The 25939-nt window shown below is 38.6% G+C and overlaps 2 protein-coding genes across 2 annotated transcripts; both read left to right on the forward strand.

The window, feature by feature from the left end:
- The first annotated feature begins 211 nt into the window (after positions 1-211).
- LOC120352832 lies at positions 212-2458 on the forward strand. Its single transcript, XM_039435116.1, has 2 exons — positions 212-2164; positions 2249-2458. Exons 1-2 carry the CDS (start codon positions 212-214, stop codon positions 2456-2458), a joined length of 2163 nt encoding a protein of 720 aa, XP_039291050.1.
- A 1732-nt stretch (positions 2459-4190) lies between these two features.
- LOC120352833 lies at positions 4191-4616 on the forward strand. Its single transcript, XM_039435117.1, has one exon. It carries the CDS (start codon positions 4191-4193, stop codon positions 4614-4616), a length of 426 nt encoding a protein of 141 aa, XP_039291051.1.
- The last annotated feature ends 21323 nt before the right edge of the window (positions 4617-25939 follow it).

The following is a 25939-nucleotide window of genomic DNA, read 5'->3' on the forward strand; positions in this document are numbered from 1 at the left end:
TCATATAACTGGTATCTACCGGAATGCATTATGCCGTAAATGAAACCTGCAGCGACAACGACAATCATTCATACCAGTGTTTCTCCACAACTCATCAAACTATGATACACACCTTATTATTCCAGAGCTGGGTAGAGATAAGGATCGGCTGTTTGTCATCCCAAACTCATCGAAAAAGTATATATCATTCACCAAACGAATATCTCCAAAAATGCACCTTCGATTCATCAATACATTCCGGTTTACACCTGATAGTTTAGACAACCTGGTCACTAACCTAGTCAAATCAGCATCGAATCCGGAAGACTTGTCCAAAGTGCTGCCACATACTGCCAAGGTGTTTGGAAACAAATTGAGCCTTGTCTCAAGGAAAGGAGTGTTTCCATACGACTACTGCGATTCATGGCAGAGACTCGAAGAAACATTGCTACCACCCAAAGAGGCATTTTTCAGCAAGCTGACTGATAGGAGTGTTAGCAGTGATGATTATGAACATGCTCAAACTGTGTGGAACCAATTCAGTTGTAGAACTCTGGGAGAGTACAGTGACCTGTACTTGAAAACAGATGTTCTACTGTTGGCCGATGTCTTTGAGAGCTTCCGTGATGTATGCATGAAGACTTATGATTTGGATTGTGCGCACTACTTTACATCTCCAGGCTTTTCCTTTGACGTCATGCTGAAATATACTAAAGTTGAGCTTGAGCTCCTTACTGACTATGACATGTACATGTTTATCGAGCGAGGTATCAGAGGAGGAATAACAAATTGTATACACCATCATGCAATTGCCAACAACAAGTGCACTGGCGCACCTTGGGATCCAGAGAAGCCTACATCCTATCTGTTATATACAGATGCCAACAACCTATATGGCTGGGCAATGTGTCAGCCAATTCCATGTCGCCAATTCCAATGGATGGATAAAGAAGAATTGGAAGCAGTAACAATGGGTATTACAGGTTTAGGGGATAATATGGAGATTGGATACATTCTAGAGGTGGACATTGAATACCCTTCCAACTTGCACAGCGAGCACAATGATTTCCCATTTCTTGCAGAGAACAAGAAAACTCTTAAATCCAATCATGTACGACTCATGACAACCCTGTATGATCGGGAACATTATGTATGTCACTACCGCACCCTAAAACAAGCAGTACAGCATGGGTTGAAGATAAAAAAGGCTCATCGAGGTGTGCGGTTTGAGCAGAAAAACTTTCTAGCATCATACATCATGCTTAATACAAAGCTAAGACAGCAGTCAAAGAATAAGTTTGAAAAGAACTTTTTCAAACTCATGAACAATGCCGTGTTTGGCAAGACAATGGAGAATGTGCGAAAAAGAATGAGCATGGAGCTAGTGAATGATGAGAAGCGATTGAAGAAACTGATTGCTCGACCAGTGTACAAAGATCGTATCATATTTGGCGAGAATATTTGCGCTGTTACGATGCATAAAGAGAAAGTGGAGCTCAATAAACCAATCTATATAGGGTTATCAGTGCTTGACATCAGCAAAACCCTCATGTATGAATTCCATTATGACATCATGAAGCCCATCTACAAGGACCGTCTTCAACTCTTATATCAAGATACTGATAGTTTGTTCTACCTTGTCAAGACAGAGGACATGTACAAAGATATCATCAACAATCAGCAGCTTAAAGATACCTTTGACACTTCAGAGTACCCTGCAGACCACCCATGCTACTCAGATGCAAACAAAATGGTGCTTGGCAAGTTTAAAGATGAATATGCTGGCCGAGCGCCACTTGAGTATGTAGGCCTACGATCAAAGCTATATGCCTGTAGGTGTTACAATAGTGATCCGAATCAGTTGACAAGTGGATTGATAAAAAAAGCTAAAGGAGTACGGAGACCAATACTTGGGCGAGAACTCTCAAAATTGCATCCAGATGCTGAACGTTACATAGTCTTCCAAGACTATCTAGATTGTCTATATGGTGATGAGGATATCTATAGAGAACAAGTGATGTTTGGCACTAGGAAACATCAAATCATGACTCAAGTCATGAGAAAGAAGGCACTGAGCAAAGCTGATGAGAAGAGGCATATTCTAGATGATGGAATTACAACTCTTGCACATGGACATTACAAGATCCCCACTCCAGCACACAGGGATGAGGAGAAGGATGAGGAGGCAGAGGAGGAGGAGGAGGAGGAGGAGGAGGATTATGATGTGGAGGAAGAGATGATTGACTCTCAAGAAATTCTCAAGGTTCAGGCAGCTAGCAGTACTACAACAGCTAAACGGCTGCATTCCTCATCACATGATGAGCTCATTGATAAAGTCAATGAGTCAGGAAGCAGTACTATCCCTGCTAAACGGTCATGTCCCTTATCAAATGATGAGCTTGCTGATATGATCAACGACTATAAAATAGATGGTGATGCATCCCAGTACAGCATTCTGAAAAAATTGATTGGAGACTGAGTGGTAGGATGATATCATTTCTAGGAATAGATGATGATGTCATTTCATGTGTTAAGGATAGTATAAAAGGAGGAAACAATGCACATTCTCATCACTCTGCATTCAACATGCATGCTAGCAACATTCAAGTCGTGCTCTGCCTCATGCTGGCTCTTGGAGCCTATTCACTGGATCCAAAGTATAGGAGTGAAGACTTTCTAGCATCCAGGGAGCATGGACTGGATACATACAACATTTTCCACATCAGGCAATGTCTGATGTCATCCAGCAAGTTCAACCACAACCTTGCAACAATGTACAATGATGTCAGCAACTGGTACTTAAAAATCGCAGGAGAGCATGAAGTGGGGAAGGAACTGTGTCACAAAATCCACTGCGCATATGATCTGCGCAACTGTCTCCACCCATCATTCACATCGCTGGATTTCCTTGAAGCAGTTATTACAAAGTCAGTCGAGGTGTGCTCATCCTACTGTCAACATGGGCTGTCAACAACATCTACATCCAGTACTTCAATCAGCAATGGCGCCAGCAGACCCTGAATCACCATGTCCTTGCGGTGATTGCATTTTTGTCATGAGTGCAAGGTGGAGTGTTGAGCCACTATTCAACATTGGAGAAGGATATCATGATCCTTTTGGAACTTTCGAGAATTTTGCTGATGTGATTTCTTCAACATTCCCAACAGCTACACTTCATCCTTGTCACAATAGACAGATGATGATTCTGAACTTTCCTTATAGCTGTGCATTTTGTGAAATGTGTACTAATCTGGGACCATTATATGACTATGTGCTGTTAAACCTTGATGATTGAGATGTTATTTATATATATGTCTGATAATATTCTCTGTTTCCAATGTGCACTAGAGTATGACTACAATATAATCGTATCAAATTAACTGTCTCTTATTACTCAAACCTCTGAATCATGTAGAAGTAAGAGTACAAGGCATGATACATCTCACATCCTGCACCATCAAAAATTGGCATTGACTCCTATAGTAAATTTCTCTTGGAAACATGTATGGATAGTCATATAGTGCAGGGTGTGAGAAGCATCTTGAGACTAGTGCTTGGTTTAAGTTGTTTTTTATATATACTGTGAAAGTATAAGGTGTGAGATGAAGCTAGTTGCATAACGTCTTGAAGTAGCAGAAAAAATGATTTTTTTTTTTATTTTTGCCTGGAAGAGCTTCATCTCACATCCCACAGTATCAAAGTGTAGAGGTTATGAAAAGAGAAAGTTGAATAGATAGAATAATAATTTTTATTATATTGATTAAAATAGAATTATGATTATATAGAATAAAAAAAAAATAATATAAAATATATTATATAAAATATGAATATATAGGCAATATATAATATGAAATAGGCAATATATAAATATGAATATATGGGCAATGAGGATGTCCATCTATTCTTCAGGCTCTCGCTCCTCCCGCAACCAGCAAAGAATCTTCATTGCAAATGCCCTGTTTACTCTTAACCTCTGCTGCCTTGCAGCCTGCATGAGGTGTAGAGCCAATTCTCGAGAGAGCAATGGGTGATTTTGCAATCTCTCTTGGAATCTTTCGTCCCAGCCTAAAGCATCTATAGTTGAACGTTTCAATAGATCGCTCAAACATCTTATGTGGACAAAGTTCACTGAACAAGGAACCTATTTGTGGACAGGCATTCTAACCTCACTCTTGAAAGAGTACAATGAACGGGTCCATCAAACAACAGGTATGCGGCCAGTTGACGTTAAGAGCAAGAAGCATGAGAGGCTGTTGCTTTCCAGGCTCAGCAAACAAAGGCAAGAGTATAAGGAAAAGTTGGTCAGCAAACCTCAAAACAAGTTTTATCCAGGTCCCAGTCAGAGTATTGAGCCTGGTGATAAAGTGAGAATCAGCAAGTATAAAAATACGTTTGACAAGGGATATCTAGCCAATTGGACAAATGAACTGTTCACAGTAAGACGTGTGCGACCTACAGTGCCTGTAACCTATGAATTGGAGGACTATAGAGGTGAACCCATTGAAGGAGGATTCTATTCTGAAGAAATTGTAAAGACAAAAGTGCCCAGTGTTTTCGAAATTGAAAAAGTGTTGAGGAAAAGAGGAAATAAACTGTTGGTACGCTGGAAAGGATATAGCTCCAGTCACGACTCATAGATTGATAAGAACGATCTTGTGTAAGATGAAACAGGTTGTGCAACAGAAAAACCAGTTTAGAGTTATCGATTTTGACAAAGTGATTAGGGGGTGTGGCTTGGTGGAAATGGATACAAAGAAAAAGCGTCATGGACCATTGTTCCCCAATCATATGAGATGTATTATATGTGGACCTTCTGGTTGTGGCAAAACCAACCTACTATTAAACATGCTTTTCGATGAGAAAGGAATTCACTTTTCAAACATCTACCTTTTTTCAAAGACTACATTCCAGTCCAAGTATGAGCTGCTCTGCACAATCATGCAAGGACTTGCAGGAAATGGAATAAAGTATGTCGAGTGTGATACAAGTGAAGAAATACCCAACCCGCATGAGCTGCCACCCAACTCAATAATTATTTTCGACGATGTGATTTGTGAGCAGCAGGATGCCATCAGGAAGTACTTTAGTGCAGGCCGACACAGTGACGTTGATGTGTTTTATCTAGCGCAGACCTATAGCCGCATTCCAAAACAGCTGATTCGTGACAATGCAAACTTTCTAGTCATGTTTCAGCAGGATGAGCTAAACATGAAACACTTGTACCGAGATCATGTTGGCGCTGACATGACCTTTGATCAGTTCAAGGATATGTGTAACAAGGTTTGGTCAGTGGGGGGTGCACACTCATTCCTAGTGATTGATCGGACATTGGACAGAAATGGAGGGCGCTACAGGAATGGACTTGATACGTATTTAGTTGATGCATAGTGTTAGTTGAGCTTCAGTATATGTTAGTACACTGAGCAAGATGGACGTCTCCAGCAATAGACACCGTCAAAAGACTGTAGAAGAGATTGCACCAACCATCAAGGCAATTGCAAAGTTGCGACGTAACATCAAAAGGAAACACAAGGAACTGACTCTTGGAAGGCAAGTGGCAGAGGAGCAGCATGCAAAACACTTTAAACCACTAACTGAACCACTTGACAATATAGTTGAAGTTCTCAATCAGCAATTGGCAGCACCACCACCACCACCACCACCACCACCACCACCACCACCACCACCACCACCACCACAGCCAGCAGCAGCAGCAGCACAACCACTACATGGGCAATCTCCGGAGCCACGCCCACATCGCAGACGTTTTGCAGTTCCTGTAGGTCATCATGCACCACATACACCGCCACCTACACCATTGCTGTCCCGACCCCTGAAACAAGCGGTAAGACGTCTGCCCAAAATTGGTGAGGAGTCTCCTTTGACCTTTGAAGGAATTGGAGAAGCTTTGCAGTTGAGCCCAGTTCCAAGTACCTCGAGTACTGCACGTAAATTGTGGCCATCTGCAAGTGCTAATGATGTTGATGAAAGTGATGTGATGGATGTGGATGAGGAGGAGGAGGAGGGTGCTACTGCTCAGGAAGCATTACTAACCAGCAGTCAAAAGAGGATTTGACAAGCAATGATCGAGGTTGGATTGACTGGAACACCGGTGGGACGTTATCTTCATAGAGCTATGAGTGGTGATAGTAGCTCTGACAAAACATATGGACCAGAAGTTGTTGGTAATGACTACTATTTGGGTAACAAACTGTTAACCTTTGGAAGTGATGGAAGAAAGATTGTTCTGACTGACCCTAACAATCCTTCAAACGTGACTAGATTTGATGCAACGCGTGGACTTTGTGAACTCATTTTCAAAAAGAAACCCATTACTCCATTGGCTAGTGATGAGGTGGCATACACTCGGATATTACACATTACAAACTTGTATAAGGAAAATCATGTTCCAGATGGTAAGAGTAAAAACTCGAATGATACAAAGTATAAAAACGTGATCCATAAACTGCTCAATAATGCTAAACCCAAGTATAGCAAGGTCAGTGGCAGAGGACTCGTGGCGCCATTCAATATGGTGGCAAACAGCCATACCAAGATTGAGTACGTCTACTACAATGATCCCAACGAACTTGTGGACAGGCTGAAACTATTGGATCAGTCTAAGGCAGTTGGCAACACTGGACATGAGAATGAAATCAATTCAATTTTAGAAGAGTTGGTAGAAGGTGGCTACATAGTTGCTAATCCTGCATACTAGTTTGACTATATAAGAGACATTGCTTTGCTTGTGTATAGCAGTCAAGTCATGGATTCCATAGGAAACATTAATGCTTGCTACAAGCATTTGATCAATTTGGGAAATCCACGTGCTGACAGGGATGCTGTCAACTTTTCAAAATGCAGAGAACTGATTTCAATGTGGCTGCCAAAGACAAGGGACAATACCACATCACAGGTATTTACAAGTCTCAACAATTCAATACTTACTGATATGATGGATCCAATTAAGCCTACTGATGGAGTGAACAATCAATATCTTGAGAAGAGGCTGATTGAGTTTGCTGGTAAAATGTTTACAATGTATTTAGACATTGTGTTAGATCCGGAAAATGCTAAATCTATGAAGGGATTGCCACCTGATGAAATGAAGAAACATTTCATAGATCTTATGGGATTACCGGAACCCCCTCCTACAACACCACCTGAAACATCATTGCCACCAGCACAAACATCGTCCACAGCAAAAAAAGTATAAAACCAGCTGCTAAAACCGTTAAGAAACATTAGATGACTGGATGTAGGAGAGAGAGGAGGTACCAGGGAAGAGGGGTACTGTCATCAATTGCAAAAGTTGCAGGTTCAATAGTTAAAAAGAGTGCTGGAAAATTGGTGAACAAGGCAATTGACATTCTGCCTATTGAACTACACATCCCCGGTTACCAGTACTGTGGACCAGGTACAAAGCTAGAGAAGCGGTTGGCACGAGGCGATCCCGGTATAAATAGTCTTGATCGAGCCTGTAAGGAGCACGACATTGCTTACTCGAGGAGCAGTGATACATCAAGCAGAGCAGTAGCAGACAACATTTTGGCAGATCGAGCTTGGAGTGTGGTAAAATCTGCAGATGCAGGAGCACTTGAGAAGGCTGCAGCACTAGCAGTGACCAACATCATGAAGGCTAAAGCAAAGTTTGGTGGAGGAGTACACCACAGATGTAAGACAACAAAGACTCGTGGTCGAAAACGAGTGAAGAGATGTTCTGGTAAGAAGGGTAAAGGACTCTACCTGAGACAACAGCGCAGGACACAGGGAAATGGAGCACGTCGCCGTCAATGTGGCGGCAAGAGAAGACTATAGTTGCCCTACCTGATCGAGCCCTCACCGATGCTGATCTCTACAAGTATGCATGTCGACTGAAGCTAAAGCATTTTCGAGGAGTGTTTATGAGAGATGCTCTACCATTGAATGGGCCCTGGAGGAGAGAATGCGGCATTATCAACCTGGACACCAGCACTGGAGCTGGCACACATTGGGTGTGCTATGTGAAGAAGGATGATGTGTCTCACTACTTTGACGGATTTGGCAACCTGAGACCACCACAGGAGTTTATCGACTATATGCACAAAGGACTGGAGCCAGCATCGAGGATTGAGTACAACTATGATCAGAAGCAGGAAGATCTTTACTTGCACATCTGTGGACATTTGTGTTTACAATTTTTGATTGATGAAAATAAATAAATGATTCACTATCTCTCTTGTACATTATTTTCATCCCTATACTTACTATAAATGTCTAGTGTAAGCTGATTGCTACTCATTGTGCAACTGTATGTTGAGCAGGCAACAACATGATGCTATGTTTTGGAGGTAGGACATCAATACTAAAGAGCGACTTTTATCCACCACTTGATGTGAGCAGCGGTGAATGGGAAATTGGTCTGATTAGCTTTACAAGTTGCAACTCAATACCTAATATTGAGGAAGGTTTCAATAATGTACTACATTTTTATGCAAGTAATAGAATTCATAAGAAGGGTGATACTAGTGCAGAGATAACACATGATGAGCTTCGGAGTATGGCTAAAGCAAGATTTGAAGAGTATTGGAGCGAGGTGCTTAAACATCGGAAGCATAAACCTGGCGAGTCTGATGACTATGATGATGATGATGATGGTACAGTATTGCCTAAAAGGACTAAAAGGAGAATGCCAGCTACTACTGCTGACAAGGAGGATTTGGTTCTGCATCAGGTATCATTACCAACAGGTAGCTTTGAATTTTCTACAATTACTGACTTGCTTGCACAAAGGCTGTTGGAAAATGATGTTGATTTCCAGGTGACTGTAGATCCATCAACCTTAAAGTGTATAGTTTTCAGCAGTGCCAAGTTGGATTTACGACCACAAGATTCAATAGGGAAACTGTTGGGTTTTACCAATACCCAGTTCATAGAGCCCAACACATCTACTAGAAGTGATAATACTGTACAAATCAGTCGGCCTAATGTGATACGCATCACCTGTAACATTGTGACTGGATCTTACTCTAATGGAATTACAGATCACGTGATCTATGAGTTTTACCCAAACGTTGATCCAGGGTATAAAATGGTGGTGACTGTGCAGAATGTAATCTATTTACCTGTAGACATCAAGCAGATTGGTAGCATTACACTGCAAGTAGTCGATGAGTACGGTCGTCTTATAAATAATAGAGGCGAGGAAATAAATATTGCTTTACATTTGAGACAATGCAAGTGAGATGGTGCTGTTATTTGGAAAGCTGAATCAAGGGCTGGATAAGGCTGCTGCAGTACACCCTCATCCTCCTCCTCCTTCTCCTACAGAGATACATTCTAAACCTATAAAAGTAGATAATAGAGTGAAGGATGTCATTCAGCATTCAACGTTGACAAGGTTAACATCTAGGAGCATTGAGTATTTGCAAGTACGAGGCTGTCAGATACGAGTAGAATAGGAAGATGGGAGTTTTGGATGTGACACAGAATGGACCGTCATCGGACAACAGTATCATTGGGTTTGAGTACCATTCTCATGCACCCTATACTGTAAGCTATAATGCCAACGATGAGATACGGATTCCAATTCAACAGCAAGATGTTTACACACTGCCATCGGAGAGCTATCTACATTTGGAGTATACTGTGACTGGAGCTGCCAATGCTGCTGTGGCCGGAACTCCATATGTCTCTGGATTCTTCGGCAATGTGTTTTCAGAGATACACTATGAAATCAATGGTGTGGAGGTGGATGGTATACGCAATCCTGGAGTTACCAGCCTAATGAAGAATGCTGTTACATTTGAACGTGATGAGTGGACCAAGATGGAAGGAGCTGGCTACAAGTTTAGCCCAACTCATGGATTCACCGATTTTGCTGCCAATGGAGGTGACACTACAATCATGGATGTGCCTTTGAGATACCTGCTAGGCTTTGCCGAAGACTATAGACAGATTTTGCTCAATGTGAAACAAGAGCTGGTGTTGAGGGTCAGCCCCAACTTCCACGACTGTGTGAATGTTGCTGCTGCTAATGTAGCAATCACAAAGCTTTTATGGAGAATGCTGTATGTGGAAGTGGCAGATGATGTGAAACTGTGTCTGCTACAGATTGTACAGAATGACACACCCATCAGTATATCATTTCGACATTGGGAGTTGTATACCCATCCAACGTTACCTCAGACAAGAAAGCATACATGGACTGTCAAGTCAACATCAGAGCATGAAAAGCCACGATACATTGTGGTTGGGCTACAGACTGCAAGACGAGGTGTGGCAGCAGCCAACAGTTCTCGCTTTGACAAGTGTAATATGAAGGATGTTCGAGTGTTTTAAAACAGCAGATACTACCCATATGAGAGCATTGATGGTGATGATAATCGCATCTACAACATGTATGCAGCTTTCAATGGAGTCTACAACCATGGTAATGCTCGTGCAAGCAACCCTCTGTTTGAAAAGAATGCCATTGGTGATGGAAAAATAATGCTGTTTGCTTTTGATTGCTCCCGCCAAAATGAGTCACTCAAAACTGGAAGTATCGATGTGAGGATTGAGTTTGAAGCATCTGAAAACATTCCAGGTAATACAACTGCCTACTGTTTGATGATTCATGAAATGACTAAAGAGTATCGACCAATGTCAGGCCTTGTACTGTCGGCATAAAAAGATATATAGTCAGTGCACAGTGATAAATTGCTCAGTTGAGCTCAAGACAATGAATGAGCCAGTCATGACAGGATACAGAGGACTCTTTATTGAAGAGGGGGAGCTGTCTTCACATGAAGGGGAGGACGTGGTGGGCTGTGTTATTGGTGAGCGACCGCTGATGAAAGATGCCTCTACGAGTACAACTGGACTCAATGATGATGACTCCTACATTACAGCAGAAAGTGGTGTAGATGACTGGCCATCGAGTAGAGCGGAAAACATTTTTGGACCACTACCACTGTACCTGATAAACTTTCAAGGTTTTGAAGGTTTGGACAACAAGTTTATTGTGAAGGAGATGGCTATCCTGGAGCAAGATGATGAGAATCATGTGACTACTCATCAATACTTTTTCAAGCCCCCTACTCTGAGTCTATGCTCAAGACTAGCAGGCAAATCATCGCCAACAACTGTATACATCAAGCTAAACATGGACTCAGGTGGTCAGACTGTGGGAGAGAACATCTTCCCTATTCGGATTTGATGGAAATTGTGCGTGGAACAGTTGAAAGGTGGTTGGATCAGAACCAGCAGCGTCCAATTAAAATCTTTGTCCATGGATATAAGCAGATTACTCTACTGGATACAATTCTACAACTGAACAATGTGGAGTACCTGGACCTATCATCAGCATATTTCTTTCCTGCTACGCCTGATTTGGAGTTGCTGATCAAGAAGATTGATGGCATATACTGCCCAGAACATCATCTACTCAACTTTATCGACATGGTGCAGAACAAGCTATCATCTTCAACATTTGGAGATCAGTCAGCCAACAACGTCAACAACGCTGATGGATTGTCAAATACACAACTATTTCGCTCATTGAAAATTGTTATTGCTCTACATGGATGGATTAACAAAACTTTGTTAGAAGATAGAACCTTTTGTCGCAATTTTTTCAATGCTGTTAATACTCATTTGCATTATCAATAAAAAGAAATATTGTAATCAACTCTATGCTCTATCATTTATCTTCCACACTCCTCTTTGATACTTGTACAATATTGTGCAATTATATGACGTCATGCAGACCTGATGAACAGTTTTCATAGTATCCATTGGTATATAACAGTCAACTGTCAATCAACTGTCAACTGTCAATTGTCAACTGTCAATCAACTGTCAATTGTCAACAGTCAACTAACAACTGTCAACTGTCAATTGTTAGTTGACTGTTTACTTGTACAATATTGTACAATCATATGACGTCATGCAGACCTGATGAAACAGGAAATGGGCTACCCCCACCACTCAGCAAGCATAGTATAAAAGATGATGCTGACAACAAAATGCACTCAGTCTTGCAATGTTGTCAGACAGTGAACGTGAACGTTATCTGCTTAATGCAGTGAGTGAGCTTGAAGCTGAACTGAATTATCATGGTATAATGACATTGAGCGACTTTTTCAAGGAGAGTGGTCATTTAGAGTTTTGTGCAGATCGTGAATCTCATAGTTGTGCATGCATACGACTCAGGTAGAAGCATCAGGCTGTTGTTGATGCAGTCAAGGATAGAAACGTTTTCTTTGTATGCGATGATCTTCACAACCCATTGAGAAATACTCATGTGACCTCCACCGATGTGAAATGTTTCCTGCTGAAAGTTTTCACGCAAACTATGGAGAGTATCAAGGATAATATCAACAAGAGGGCAATGCGTCATTGCCCACCAGGACTTGCAATGAAATTCACTGTCATGTTTGATGACACTTGCATACTGCTAAAATCTTTCTTCAAGTTGGATAATGGTAGAATGGCTGCTATTGTTAATCTTGAGAAGGTAGCCAACTGGAGGGAAAAGGATGTGAAGATTGTGTTGAGTGTTCTCAATCAGGACCAATACTACAAGTGTGATTTTATTTGTGGACAGCAATCTAAATGTCTACTGGGACTGGGTCAAAAGGAGATCAAATTTGCAGGATTTACAAAAATTGAGAGTACAGGACATGTGAAACGATTCAGGCTGGAGGATGGAACATCTGGTGATTCAGCTTTTGAGATTAGCATCTACAAGGCTGTACGCATACCTATGCCACTGCCATCTACTGGGGGATATGACGAAGTTGATGGACCATGCATTGTTCGTGAAAGGAATAAGCCATCAGTTGAGCGTTTTGTCACCAACAATGATTATAGCCGAGGAGAAAGACTTCTTCAGCTGTATATTCTGTTCAATACTGAAGATTGATTATAAATGTTTGTCAATAAATACTGTGTATGTGTGTGTAATGAACCATTTGTTATTATTGATTATCCTACTTCCTCATATAGGTGAGAAATTAGGTTGCTATGCTTTCAATGAAGACAGTTTCAACGACCCCACTCCTCCCCTGTCATGATATGTTTACAGTTTTTTGTCTTCTGCCTAATATCTATTGGCATGTTGTAACAGGTTGACCAAGATGCAAAATATCAAAAGATATCCATTGAGGTGTAATGGTATACAACTCTGTATACTTAGCTCAACAATTGGGACCCTACATCAATCTATACCCCCCTGAAGGTTCGAACCTGGGACCTACAGCATGGAAAGCAACACCGCTAACCACTACACCACAATGGATATCTGTTTATTTGATGTTTTTTGAATCCTTGTTAAGCAGCTTACTCTGTATGACATGGTAAAGGATAATGAAAACTCAATAGGAAATTGTTCAATTCTTTTTTATATGTACGTGTATGTGCTACAGTGAAGTGGAAATGAATTGAAAACGTTGCAATACTTTTTTTTCAAAATTTATTACAAGTAAACAATACATTTTTTCTGGAATTTGTTACATCGAGATAAATCTTATAAGACAATACATTTCTGAATTCTTAAGCATAATGTTACAAGTATACAGCAATACAATTTTTAGAATTTCAAGCATCAAATTGTTACATCAAGATAACTCTTATAAAACAATACATTTCTGTATTCTTAAGCATAATGCTACAAGTATACTGCAATACTTTTTATACAGGTCTGCAGGGTACTCTGAAGTGTCAAAGGTATCTTTAAGCTGCTGATTGTTGATGATATCTTTGTACATGTCCTCTGTCTTGACAAGGTAGAACAAACTATCAGTATCTTGATATGAGAGTTGAAGACGGACTGTTTGGGTATATATGGGAGCTCCTAGCCATAAGAGCTATCATTGTGTTGCTGACCTAGTTGGAGACGAGTTGCTGTTTTTTGTGTGTGTGCCACACCATAAATATTAACTGATACCCCCGGATTATCTTTCTCAAATCTATCGATTTGACTGATGGTAGTGGGAAATCCAATGCCTGAAAAGTTGTATCTCTCCTCCAATTGATTGTATCAGTCGTTGACTCGTTCAGGATGACTGCCTTGTACATGTTTGGCGAGGATAGCCCATTTGAAACATTGCTGGTCCATGTTTATAGGATTGATGATTGCCTTTTGCGCTGATAGAAGAGGTGAAAGACTGATGTAGGATGATCCACGTAGGGGAATATGTCTGATAATCCTGATGAGCAATTCATCGATGATAAGCAAACTCCATCCACTGGAATTTCCTTCAAATTTCGACTCCTCATCCAGTAGGGTCATGCACGCTTGGTTGATGATGTCTGGAAGATTGATGATACTGAAGATGGTGTAGTTTGGAGTTTTGAAGGCGACATTCTGAAACTCTTCTTGTTTGAGGATGTTCTTATCAAGGGTGCTGCGGAAATATGTTGCCTCCAATACTAGATTGAACTTCATTGCTCCATGTGTCTGGTGCTGCTGACTGATGATGTGAACAATTTTATCCTTCAGACCGCTCAGAAAAGTGTGGAAATCTTTGACAGGCTCATCCTTGTATGCATTATTGTAGTATAGAGTCTTGAGCCGAGATTTAAATGCCTCTTCCAGAACAACAAACTCGTCCACTGAGTTTGCTGTTTGTTGACATCGTGCAGCTTTGTTCATCTGGAACAATGCAATACAATATTGTATACCTATGGTATGCAGTCTTCAACTCTATATATATATACCTTCATCACTATCAACAGATGTGGGGGGATGAAGGCTGTGAATCAGTATTGGTATCAATATCTAGGATTGAGGGTCGGATGTGTGGGTGTGTGTCGGGGATGGAGGTTCATAGATGTTTATTAAATGTTCTAGGGGATGATAGTAGGGAGCTGTATGGTGGGGAGTGTGAATGGGGTCTAGGATCTACTTCGTGATAGGGGGAAGGTAGGATGGGTGCTCCTGATCATTAGAACCATTGCCGCTCATGAAAACGACATACATGCCGTTAGTATGGGTGGTTCTCTAATATTGTATGGGTGGTTATCTCTAGTATGGGAGGGTTGGATTTTACAATGTCCATTCAACAAGAATAGTTTTAAGAAAAAAATGAATAGTATACAAACTGAATGATCATCATGATGTTTGAGGAGACATCTTAAAGTCCCCACACAAAGTATTCATCAAAATGGATCTTTTAAAATTCTCTATCTCAAACTGAATGATCATCATGATGTGTGTGTGAGGAGACATCTTGAAGTCACCCACTCACACACAATATATTTATCAATATGGATCTTTTGAAATAATAATAAACAATATAGAATTCATCAAAATTGGTCTTTCAAAATTCTCTCAAACTGAATCATCATCATGATGTGTGTGTGTGTGAGGAGACATCCCCACATAAAGTATTTTCATCAAAATGGGTCTTTTAAAATAATAATAAACAATATAGATTGTACTTACTTTAACTGCACTGTAGCACACACTGAAAACAGCAACTTGTCTCCAACTAGGTCAGCAACACAATGATAGCTCTTATGGCTAGGAGCTCCCATATATATACCCAAACAGTCTCCCACCACTCCCAAAGGTCGTGAAATTAACTCTAATTTATTTTTATTTAATTTTGATTTTTTATTATTTATCGTTTTTTTTTTGTTTTTTTTTAATTTTTTTTTTAATTTTTTTTTAATTTTTTTTTAATTTTTTTATTTTTTTTTTTATTTTATTTATTTATTTATTTTTTTTTTTGGATGACCTTGAGGTTAGGTTAGGTTAAAAACTTGGGTTAGGTTAGGTTATGACGTCATGGGTGACCTTGAGGTTAAGGAGGACTCTGGGACACTTGTGTCCCAGAGTCCTCCTTTTTATACTACTTCTCTCTATTTAGTTGTCTCTCTTGTCATTTCTGGAATCCCCTTTCTCTAGCACTAGGTAGTTTTATCAAGCATCCCTTTTATTAAGTTATATTGTGTGTGCTTGTAAATTCTAAATTCCAAATTAACTTTCTAAATTCATAGCACGACACAAGATTCTCAATTATCAGCCTCCATACACAATTTAAACAACAAATTTCAAGTGGAAAAGATAGAGCACGAAAATCTCTGCAATTGATGTCCTGTAACATTTTCACCTGAAATTGAAAATAAGCTTGAAATTCGAAAAAATGTGATTATGGCTATATGGCTAGCCAATTATCAGGCTTCAGATACAATTTAAACAAAAAAAAATGAGTGAAAAGATTTAGCATGAAAATCTCTACAATTAATGTTCAGTAACATTTTCACCTAAAATTGAAAATAAGCTCCATGTTCGAGAAAATAAGATTATTAAATTGCATACTGTTGGCAAGTGTTGGTTCTATTAAATCATTCACTACGAATAGATAGCAGACCTCGTGTGTCTCCAGCGTTATTGTCCTATCACCAGCTGTCTCATATCTTTGAATAATAGACTTGAGATGCGCGAGAACACTAGCGTCAGGTGATCAATTTTCATAACGGCCAGGAAAGTTGTGTGAGTACGCAACACCAGATTTTTCTGTATGTCAATGATGTGTCACACATTATAGGCCTATTCCAGAGTGGAGTTTTAATGTATGCCGATGATGCAATCATCATACATTTTCAGCTCTCAGGATGCGAAAATGTGCTAGAGATAGAATCTTTCTTGAACATTGATGCCATAACCCAGTACATTTCACAACTGAAATTAGAAATTAATAAATCCAAATCTTATTATCCACTATTCAGACATGGAATTAATTCCAGGATAACACAACATGCAGGTGAATAATATAAATGTTGACCAGCCTCATCTCGTGAAATTCCTAGGGGTTGCTCTGGGCCAGTATCTTCCATGGGATTACTATTCTGTTCAGCTCCGTGGGAGGATCGCATCTTGCGATTTTCGCACTTTGACAAATCAAAAGATTGAATGTTTCCAAATTGACAGTCTATCACTGACTCATTATGTCACACATCCGTTATGCTATTATCGTGTGGGTTCCTGCCAGAATTTGGAGAGACTGTTTAAGATCCAGAAAGAAGCTGTTATTGCAATTGAAATAATTATGTCAATGTAGTCCTGTAGAAACCTTTTTGAAGAACTGGATATACTAACCGTTCCCTCTATACCTATGAGGTTATCATGTACGTTATGAGAGAGACTATGGCTAATAATACAAATACAAGAAGTTGAGGAGACCATGCTTTACTATACTACAGTACAGCTCCTTTTGAAAAAAACTCAACATGTATGGTCCTTGAAATTAATTAAAAACTCTCTACTCGTTTGAAGCATTACCAAGATCTCAATGTTTTTGGGAAAGAGTTGAAAAGCTTTTTGATGGTTGGAGTATTCTCTACCACAGAAGAGATCGAGTGTAGAGAGGGTTTCTCCTTTTTCCTATTCTAAACTGAACTAGAAGAATATTATTTGATAAATTGAAATTACGCAGATTAATATGTTCTGTTGAATTATTATAACCTTGGAGTCTTCCGTGGTCTAGTGGATAGAGTGCTTGCGTAGCAGCAAAGAAATCCCGGGTTCAATCCCTCTCATAACCAAAAGTTTTTTTAACCACGTGTTATCGGTTGTCACGTTAAACTGTCGGTCCCGGCTGAAGTATAACAGTCGTAAGGCCCATTGACGGCTTAAATGATATATTCAGGCTGTGGGACCTTCCCGCAAGGGGCTCCCCACCAACAAAAGCCATACGAATCTACTTGTACCCTTCAAAGTCCCTGAAATCAGTAATACTGTATCTCAATTTTGTACAATCTTATTTCACACTTTATATTGTAAAATGCAATAAAAGCCTGCTACTAATGAAAACTTTTCACCAATGAAGGAAGCCTTGTACCTTGTCCAACAAATAATAAATTGTCATTAGAAGCAATCCTCTGCTTTAATGGTGAAGAACATCTTTTCCCCAATCCAAACACTTTGGTCCCTCTCTGGAACAATTCCAAACGACTGAAATCGCTGCAAAAGATTACCGTTCAGCTCAAAAAGGTCACGTGACACTCTTTCGCCAAGTGCAATTGTCGCGAAATATGGCGTCGTTCTACCGGAACAGGAAAACTGTAAATTCCACGGAATTGCATATTTCCAGATGCACTCTTTCAATTGCTTTCCCTCATGTTTGGTGCGTGAGCTATCGAGTATTAACGGTGATTTGTGCGTCGTGTTTCATGATATGAGGATGTAGATGTGATCTATTGAGCCAGTTGCACACACATATCGATTTTTGCCGTCCTTATAAATACGATTGGATTGAACATAACTATCTTGACAAACATATCATGATCTGAAACACACAATGTGTTTACCGAGTTCCATTCAATCTGGTAGAATTTGTAAGGACGGCAATACTCGTATGTCCAAACATCGATTTATGTATTACTAGACTAATTCATAAAATGTTATTAATCACTTGCATTGGTTTCAAACAAATTCTATAATTGATGAATTATAGAAAGTTCGTACCAAACAATGTGAAGTTATTGATAGATATGTTCTATTATTATATGAAATTTTTATAGTCTACTGCACGAAAATAGTCTGATGGAAATTGGAACAGACTGGTTCAATGTTTCCAAGTGAGAGTTGATCAACGTTGTCCATAGATGACTATAAATTATGATTAATTTATACTTTTATAAAAGACCTGACGAATAGGCAACGTCTATGACTGTGAGGAGGTACCGATTCAATTCCCATTCGAAAATTTTCGTGCAGTTTACTATAGTAACCTTTCTATCTTATTTTATGACAGGACTGGTTTCGAGTATTCATTCCATTATCATGTGATTACCCAAGATCCGTTGGTCTTGTTATCAAATTAATTGTATTCATTTTTATCTTATAAGACATTCTTATTTTATTATAAAATAAAATACAAATAGTACAATAATAATATAGTCAACCGCACAAAAATAGTCGGAACAGATCGAAATTGGAACAGATGAGTCCCTCATTAGACCTTTAGACGTCGCTCATTTGACTGGTGTATTATAAAAAAACATTAATTGAATTCTCATTATCTATTGTAAGCTGTGAACAACGTTGATTAACTATTATTCGGCAACGTTGCATTTACTCTTATCGGACTATATTCGTGTGTGGTTGAATATATAGTGATTCTATTTATTATGATACTATTTAATAGTAGGCTACGACTAGCCATATAGAAATTGATGAAAAATATTGTTGCATGATATGAGTCACTCTAAAATTTCAATTCAACGATGCTACTCTTTGATTGCTCTCCTTGTATTACATCATACAAAAAAGCGTTTCTTCATGAATTTAAATCAAACTGAAAATTAAATTGAATTTAGCTGCAGTCTTCACTACAGGAAACAAGTTGTTTCTTCGAACAAAAGTCATGCGCGCTTAAATAAGTTGAAGCTGTCTCCTACAGAGTTTGGGGGAATGAGAAGGATTGAAGAAAGTTTTCAGCAGGGTGGAAAAGGATAATAAAACGGGGAGAAAAGGATAGGAGTAAAATTGCAATGCGTCTGCTGGAAGCAGCATTGAGAATGTGTGCACTGTGATGAAGCGTGAGCTACATTCCACTGTATTCTTGAGTTTGAAGTTTTGGAAGAGACGACTACCGCGTTCGCGTTGACGCAACTCAGTTCTGCGTTCTGCGTCTCTGCGGCGGCCAAATTCACATAGAAATCCAGCCAGCAATATTCCTTCTTCCAACACAACTTACGCCATATTACTACAGTAGGCTTGCTACTAACATGCATGCTCGCAATTCTGCTATGCCGTCTTATTATTCTTCTGCTGCCTCTCAACCGACAAAACTTTCTTCATAGAATCAAGCGCCTTTCACAAGCAAAGACTACCAGCTACCACACTGCTTCACAGAGAGGAAAAATCAAATAAATTTTGCTATAGAAATATAGGGATAAAGAATGGGAGAGTAAGAGGAAAAATCTGGTGTGGCGCACTCACACAACTTTCCTTGCCATTATGAAAATTGATCAACTGACGCTAATGTTCCCGCGCAACTCAAGTCTACTATTCAATGATCTAAGCCAGCTGGTGACAGGACAATAACGCTGCAGACACACGAAGTCTACTATCTCTTCATAGTGAATGATTCAATAGAATCAACAGTAGCCAACAGTTTGCAATTTAATAATCTTATTTTCTCGAACATGGAGCTTATTTTCAATTTTAGGTGAAAATGTTACTGAACATTAATTGTAGAGATTTTCATGCTAAATCTTTTCACTCATTTTTTTTTGTTTAAATTGTATCTGAAGCCTGATAATTGGTAATCTAGAATCAAACTTTGCATAGATGGGGCGCAGCTCCTGAAATTTTTACAGATATGGGACTTGTGGTAGTTGATAGAGCTTATCAATGACTATTTCAGGTATGAATTTGATCAAAATCGTTGGAGCCGTTTTTGAAAAAATTGCGAAAAACCCTTTTCTTGACAACATTTTCGCCATTTTAGCCGCCATCTTGAATTGCATTTGATTGAAATTGTTCGTGTCGGATCCTTATAGTGTAAAGACCTTTAGTTCCAAATTTCAAGTTATTCCGCCCTTAATTGACGCACATACACTCATACACACACACACACACACACACACACACCACACACATACACCACACACACACACACACACACATACAGACCAATACCCAAAAACAGTTTTTTGGACTTAGGGGACCTTGAAACGTGTAGAAATTTAGAAATTGTGGTACCTTAATTTTTTTCGGAAAGCAATACTTTCCTTACCTACCACCTATGGTATAGGACAAGGAAAGTAAAAGTTTGGAGCTTTCCAATGTTTTATATAGGCTAGAATATAAGAGGGAAGGAGTTGGGGGAGAGAAGGAACAATTCTGTGGTAGCTGATACTCTATATTATTAGTTTTTAGGCTAGATACATTGTGAGAGGGGAATGATTTGGAAGATGGAGGAAAAAGATTTGGATCCAGCCAGTTGTGAATGGGGAGTGGTAGAGTGGGAGGGATGATGGATAACACATGAGAAATTGGAGAGGGATTAGGTTATGGACTGGAGTAGGAGAAATGAACGACTACAAAAATATCAACTATTGATGAAGAATTACGGAGGATGAATAAGATGAATTTAGAAAATAGATTAATAGATAGATGATTAAGAGATAGATAACCTTGTATTTGCACTTTACAACATTAAAAGTGGGCGAAGGTGAATAATGAAAAGTAAGTGAAAGATAATTATTATCATTGAAAGGTTTGTATTATTACCGGATGACTGGTTATGGAGTGATTCAGGATCGGGAAGGAAGGACATTTTTGAAGAAAAAGTAAAGGGAGAAGAAAACTTATGGATAAAACAATGGAAACATTAGGATGGAAAGGAAAACGAAGAAATACGTTTGCAAAGAGAATACTGGATAGATATAATAAGAGTCAAAAGGAGGCTCAATAAGACAAGGAAAGAAGAGGAAGGAGGATGAACGGATATTTTGAGGAGAAAAATAGATGTGTAAGGAGAGGAGAAATGGAGACTGAAACGAAGCTGGAGAAGATGAGGATGAAGTAAATGAAGGGCAGGAGATGGGAGAGCTCGTAGAGGTCGTAGAAGTCGTTGGAGGGAATATAGTGAGTAAGATCATAGGAATAAGAGGAAACCAGAGGGAGAGTTTCGGTTAATGAAGAGGGAAGGGGAATGAAGATTAGGAGTAAAGGAAAAAGAAGAGGGAAGAGAAGAACTTGAAAATAAATGGATGAGTACAAAACTCACAATAAATTCATAGCCCAATCTCAAACCTCAAGACTGCCAGTCGACTCAAATTGATTGCAAAGGCCGCTGCACCATGAGTAAAAGTTACAGATTCTTGAACGTTCATTGAAAGGAAATGTTGAACTCAAACTAATAAACTGTAGCAGCTATTGGAAAAGTTTGCATGTATTTCATATGTGGTTTTGATAAAGAATGCCCAAGCTTTTGAGTTTGATAATTTTATTTGGTAAACAAACCAACAATCAAATTTATGAGAAACATTTTCTGATATCTTCATACAAGCAAATGTAGTGTGGAAGATTGAAAGTTCGAAACAAATTAATGAAATTGATAAGCAGGCTGAGGTCACTGAGGATCAATATCAATATCAAAGTAGTAACAAAGATTCATTTAATATTTTTGTTCAAGTAGGTTGCAAATAGTAATAAGCAGTGAATCTATAAAATGTACAATTACTATTATTGCCTGAATAATTGCCCAGTTGCCTAAATAATATTATTATTGGCTGAATGTATTCTTCTCAGTTTTGAAGAGAAAATATTTAGCTTGAGTATAGACATACACTCAATAGTGATCATTGAGTATAAAAATTTTCAAGTATATACATTAATATTGAGCATGAACATCAATTGTGTATGAACATTTATTGATGATCAGTAATAATGAAGCATTACATTGCCTCATCTATATCTATAATGAAGGAAATAATAGGATTGATTATACATGTAGGGGATAGTAAATTCACGAATTACGCACCATCACGTCTGAGCTACTAAACTGATTAACATTGAATTTTGAATATTGATTCTTAATTTACCGTGAATGGTTAAGGCCTATTTTCAATTCTTCAAGATTCCAGAACGCTAAGTTTTCAGTTTTTCAAGTTTTCAATCACACCCTTGCAGAGCTCGGGTTACCTAATAGTATAATAAATCTGACTTGACTTCTGTTACAGGAATGCTTGAGAAATAGATTAAAAATGAAAATTAGGATTTAAAAAGACGTGCTTGCTTCGGAATACTGTCTTGAAGGGAATAATACAGCCCGCAGAAGCAAGCTGATGAAACAAAGTTCTATAATAAATATTTCTCACAAGTTTTGCATAAGAGAAATATTTACTTTCGGTTAACAGAAATCTCGAAGAAGCTCCACCTGGTAGGACTTCTTAAACATACTCTTTATAATTGGTAGGGATCCTTATCCCATTTTAATGTGATATATTAATTATTTTAATATAGCATTCAGTAGAAGTAAAGCAGATAGTTTCCAGTATAAACAAGATTGTTTATGATATATTTTATAATAGAAATGAACTTGTCCACCAAGCTTCATCAAAATATTTTGAAAACGTTTCAGCTTCTGTGAACAAGATACTAACTTATTTCAAAATTTATGTAGCTGGAGAACCTGCTTCATGATTATTCATAATATTGTTTTATCAACAATTGAAATGAATTACCGTTCCAACTCTCTTATAAGCTAAAAGCTTGTAGCCCGTGATTTGCGCCGAAGAAAATATTGTGTTGTGGAAATATGTAATCTCCTTATGTCCAGGTAACATGGAAACAGAATAATTTTCAACTATTTTGAAAAATTGCATGAATAATCCTCATTAGGGTTGAAAATCTTTGCGAAAGAATAAAAAATCTGGTGTGGTACACTCACACAACTGTCCTTGCTCATATTTGAAACTGCGATCAGACTTCTGTATATGTGTATATATAATTGTTTTCAGAGTACTTTTTCCTTTGTGTAAATTGTGAAAATCGATGATTTTTTTAGTCCTCATTTTTTAAAGTCGTCAAAAAAGCTGTTCTACAGAAAAAATATCTCGACTATGTGTTCTTTTTATGAACTGCGCTACCTACCTACCTCATGCACGAGAAGGAGGTTGCTAAGTCCATTTATCAAGGATGGGGTGGACCCCCCATTAGTTTCCCAGAAAGGAGATTCATGCCACTTGATAGAGCTGATAAATAACTATACAGGGTTTGAATTTGAAAAAATCGGTCAAGTTGTTTTTGAGAAAATCGTGAAAACATGGTTTATTAGTAATTATCCGCCATTTTTCTCAAGAATATTACGGAGCTCCTGCAATTTTCTCAGAAATGAGACTCATGTCAGTTGATAGGGCTTATAAATAGCTATCCATGTTAGGAATTTGAAGAAAATCGTTAGAGCCGTTTTAGAGAAAACCGTGAATAACATGGTGTTTTAGTGATTATCCGCCATTTTTCTCAAGAATATTACGGAGCTCCTGAAATTTTTCCAGAAATGAGACTCATCTCAGTACAGTAGATGGAGCTTATAAATAGCTATTCATGACATAAATTTGAAGAAAATCGTTAAAGCCGTTTTCGAGAAAACCGTGAAAAACATAGTTTTTTAGTAACTATCCGCCATTTTCTCCGCCATTTTGAATTCAATTTTATTGAATTTCTCATTGTCGGATCCTCATGGTATAAGGACCTTAAGTTTGAAATTTCAAGTCAATCGATTGATTAGGAATGGAGTTATCGTGTTCACAGACATACACACATACACGCACACACACACACACACACCACACACACACACACACACACACCACACACACACACCACACACACACACACAACACACACACACACACACCACACACACACACACACACACACACACACACACACACACACACACACACACCACACCACACACACACACACACACACACAGACCAACACCCAAAAATCATGTTTTTGGACTCAGGGTACCTTGAAACGTATAGAAAACTTGAAATTAGTGTACCTTAATTTTTTTTGGAAAGCAATGCTCTCCTTACCTATGGTAATAGTGCAAGGAAAGGAAAAAGAGTGGTCTCCAGCCCGCAACCTTTCATTCTTGAATCGCGCATGCTACCAATTCCGCCACGGTTTCACTTGAAGAAAATTCTGCTTTGGTGGGGGTTTATTGTTACGTGAATTTTGAATGAAAAATGGAATAAATTTCTTTTAATCATTCAATAAGGATCAATTGATTAATTAAAATGAGAAGAAGATTATATCATCCTCGGTAAATTCAAGATATCTATGAGAAATTGCAATTTAATCATTTGATTACTTCATAAGTAGTAGTGAAAAAGCGTCAATTGTGTATTTCCTATCTCGTACATGTACAGGAACCGGCATTTTAATCTGACGATTGTGTAGTTACTGTTATGTTGGCGCCACTGTCATTGAAAAGGCGGGAATGTTGTATATCGACAGGTCTATTCTTGCCATTTCAGTGTCATCAATTTCCATCTCCTTGCATTATAATTATATCTATGATGAAGTCTCATAAAAGAAAGAATTCCAGTAGCCAGTATGTCGTGGTCAAGTGGACATCGAGCGATTGTGATTAAAGTTTATTTTTAAAATAATGACTCAGTTATTTTAACACAGCGTTTATTTCGCAGACATTTCAATAATTTAAATCGACACGCGCCTGCTCCCAGAAGGAATACGATCTTGTTCTGGGTAAAGAATTATAGGAACACGTCTTCTGCTTTGAAAACGAAACCAACAGGACGAAAACGGACTGTGAGATCGCCTGATAACATTATTAACGCGGTAAGAGTAGATGTTAGGCTGTTACACGGTCTCATGACGTTCAGCAGCGAAACTTGTTGTTGCGCTGGCCATTTCTGATCGAAGTGAACTAGGAAATCTTCATTCCGACCTAAAATTCCAACCGTATAAGATAATGTTAGTGCAACAACTGTTAGTGCAAATGATTGGGAACATTGCATAGCCGCTTGCGAGATTCTCGAAAATGTCTACCAGGATGCTGTTATTCTTTCAAGAGGCACATTTTCATTTTTCGGGATTTTAAATAAACAAAATTACCGTTATGGGGCAGCCAATAATCCACAGAACCAAAGGAGGTCATTCAACGAGAAATTGAAGCGATTCCACAAGTGATGATTGAGCAATGGCAAATTTTAGAATTAGGTTAAGTAAATGTGAAAAGTAATCATTTGGATGACATAATAAAAAAACTTTGTGAGTAATCTATGCAATTCACAGTAAATTGGAAAATTTTATCTTCAATTAGATATATTACATTTTTTAATTGTACGAGACACACTCCAGTTATTAACCCTCAAAAATCGTCAGGTTTTTATGCCGGACCCGTTAAAGCCAACACCTTCCTTTATAATAATATTATGAGTTATAAGCTGTTGGTAATATTATATAGTTGGTGAAATCATATTAAAAAGCTTGAATTTC

Source organism: Nilaparvata lugens, chromosome 8 (genome assembly GCF_014356525.2).
Source record: "Nilaparvata lugens isolate BPH chromosome 8, ASM1435652v1, whole genome shotgun sequence".
Classification (NCBI taxonomy): Eukaryota; Metazoa; Arthropoda; class Insecta; order Hemiptera; family Delphacidae; genus Nilaparvata; species Nilaparvata lugens.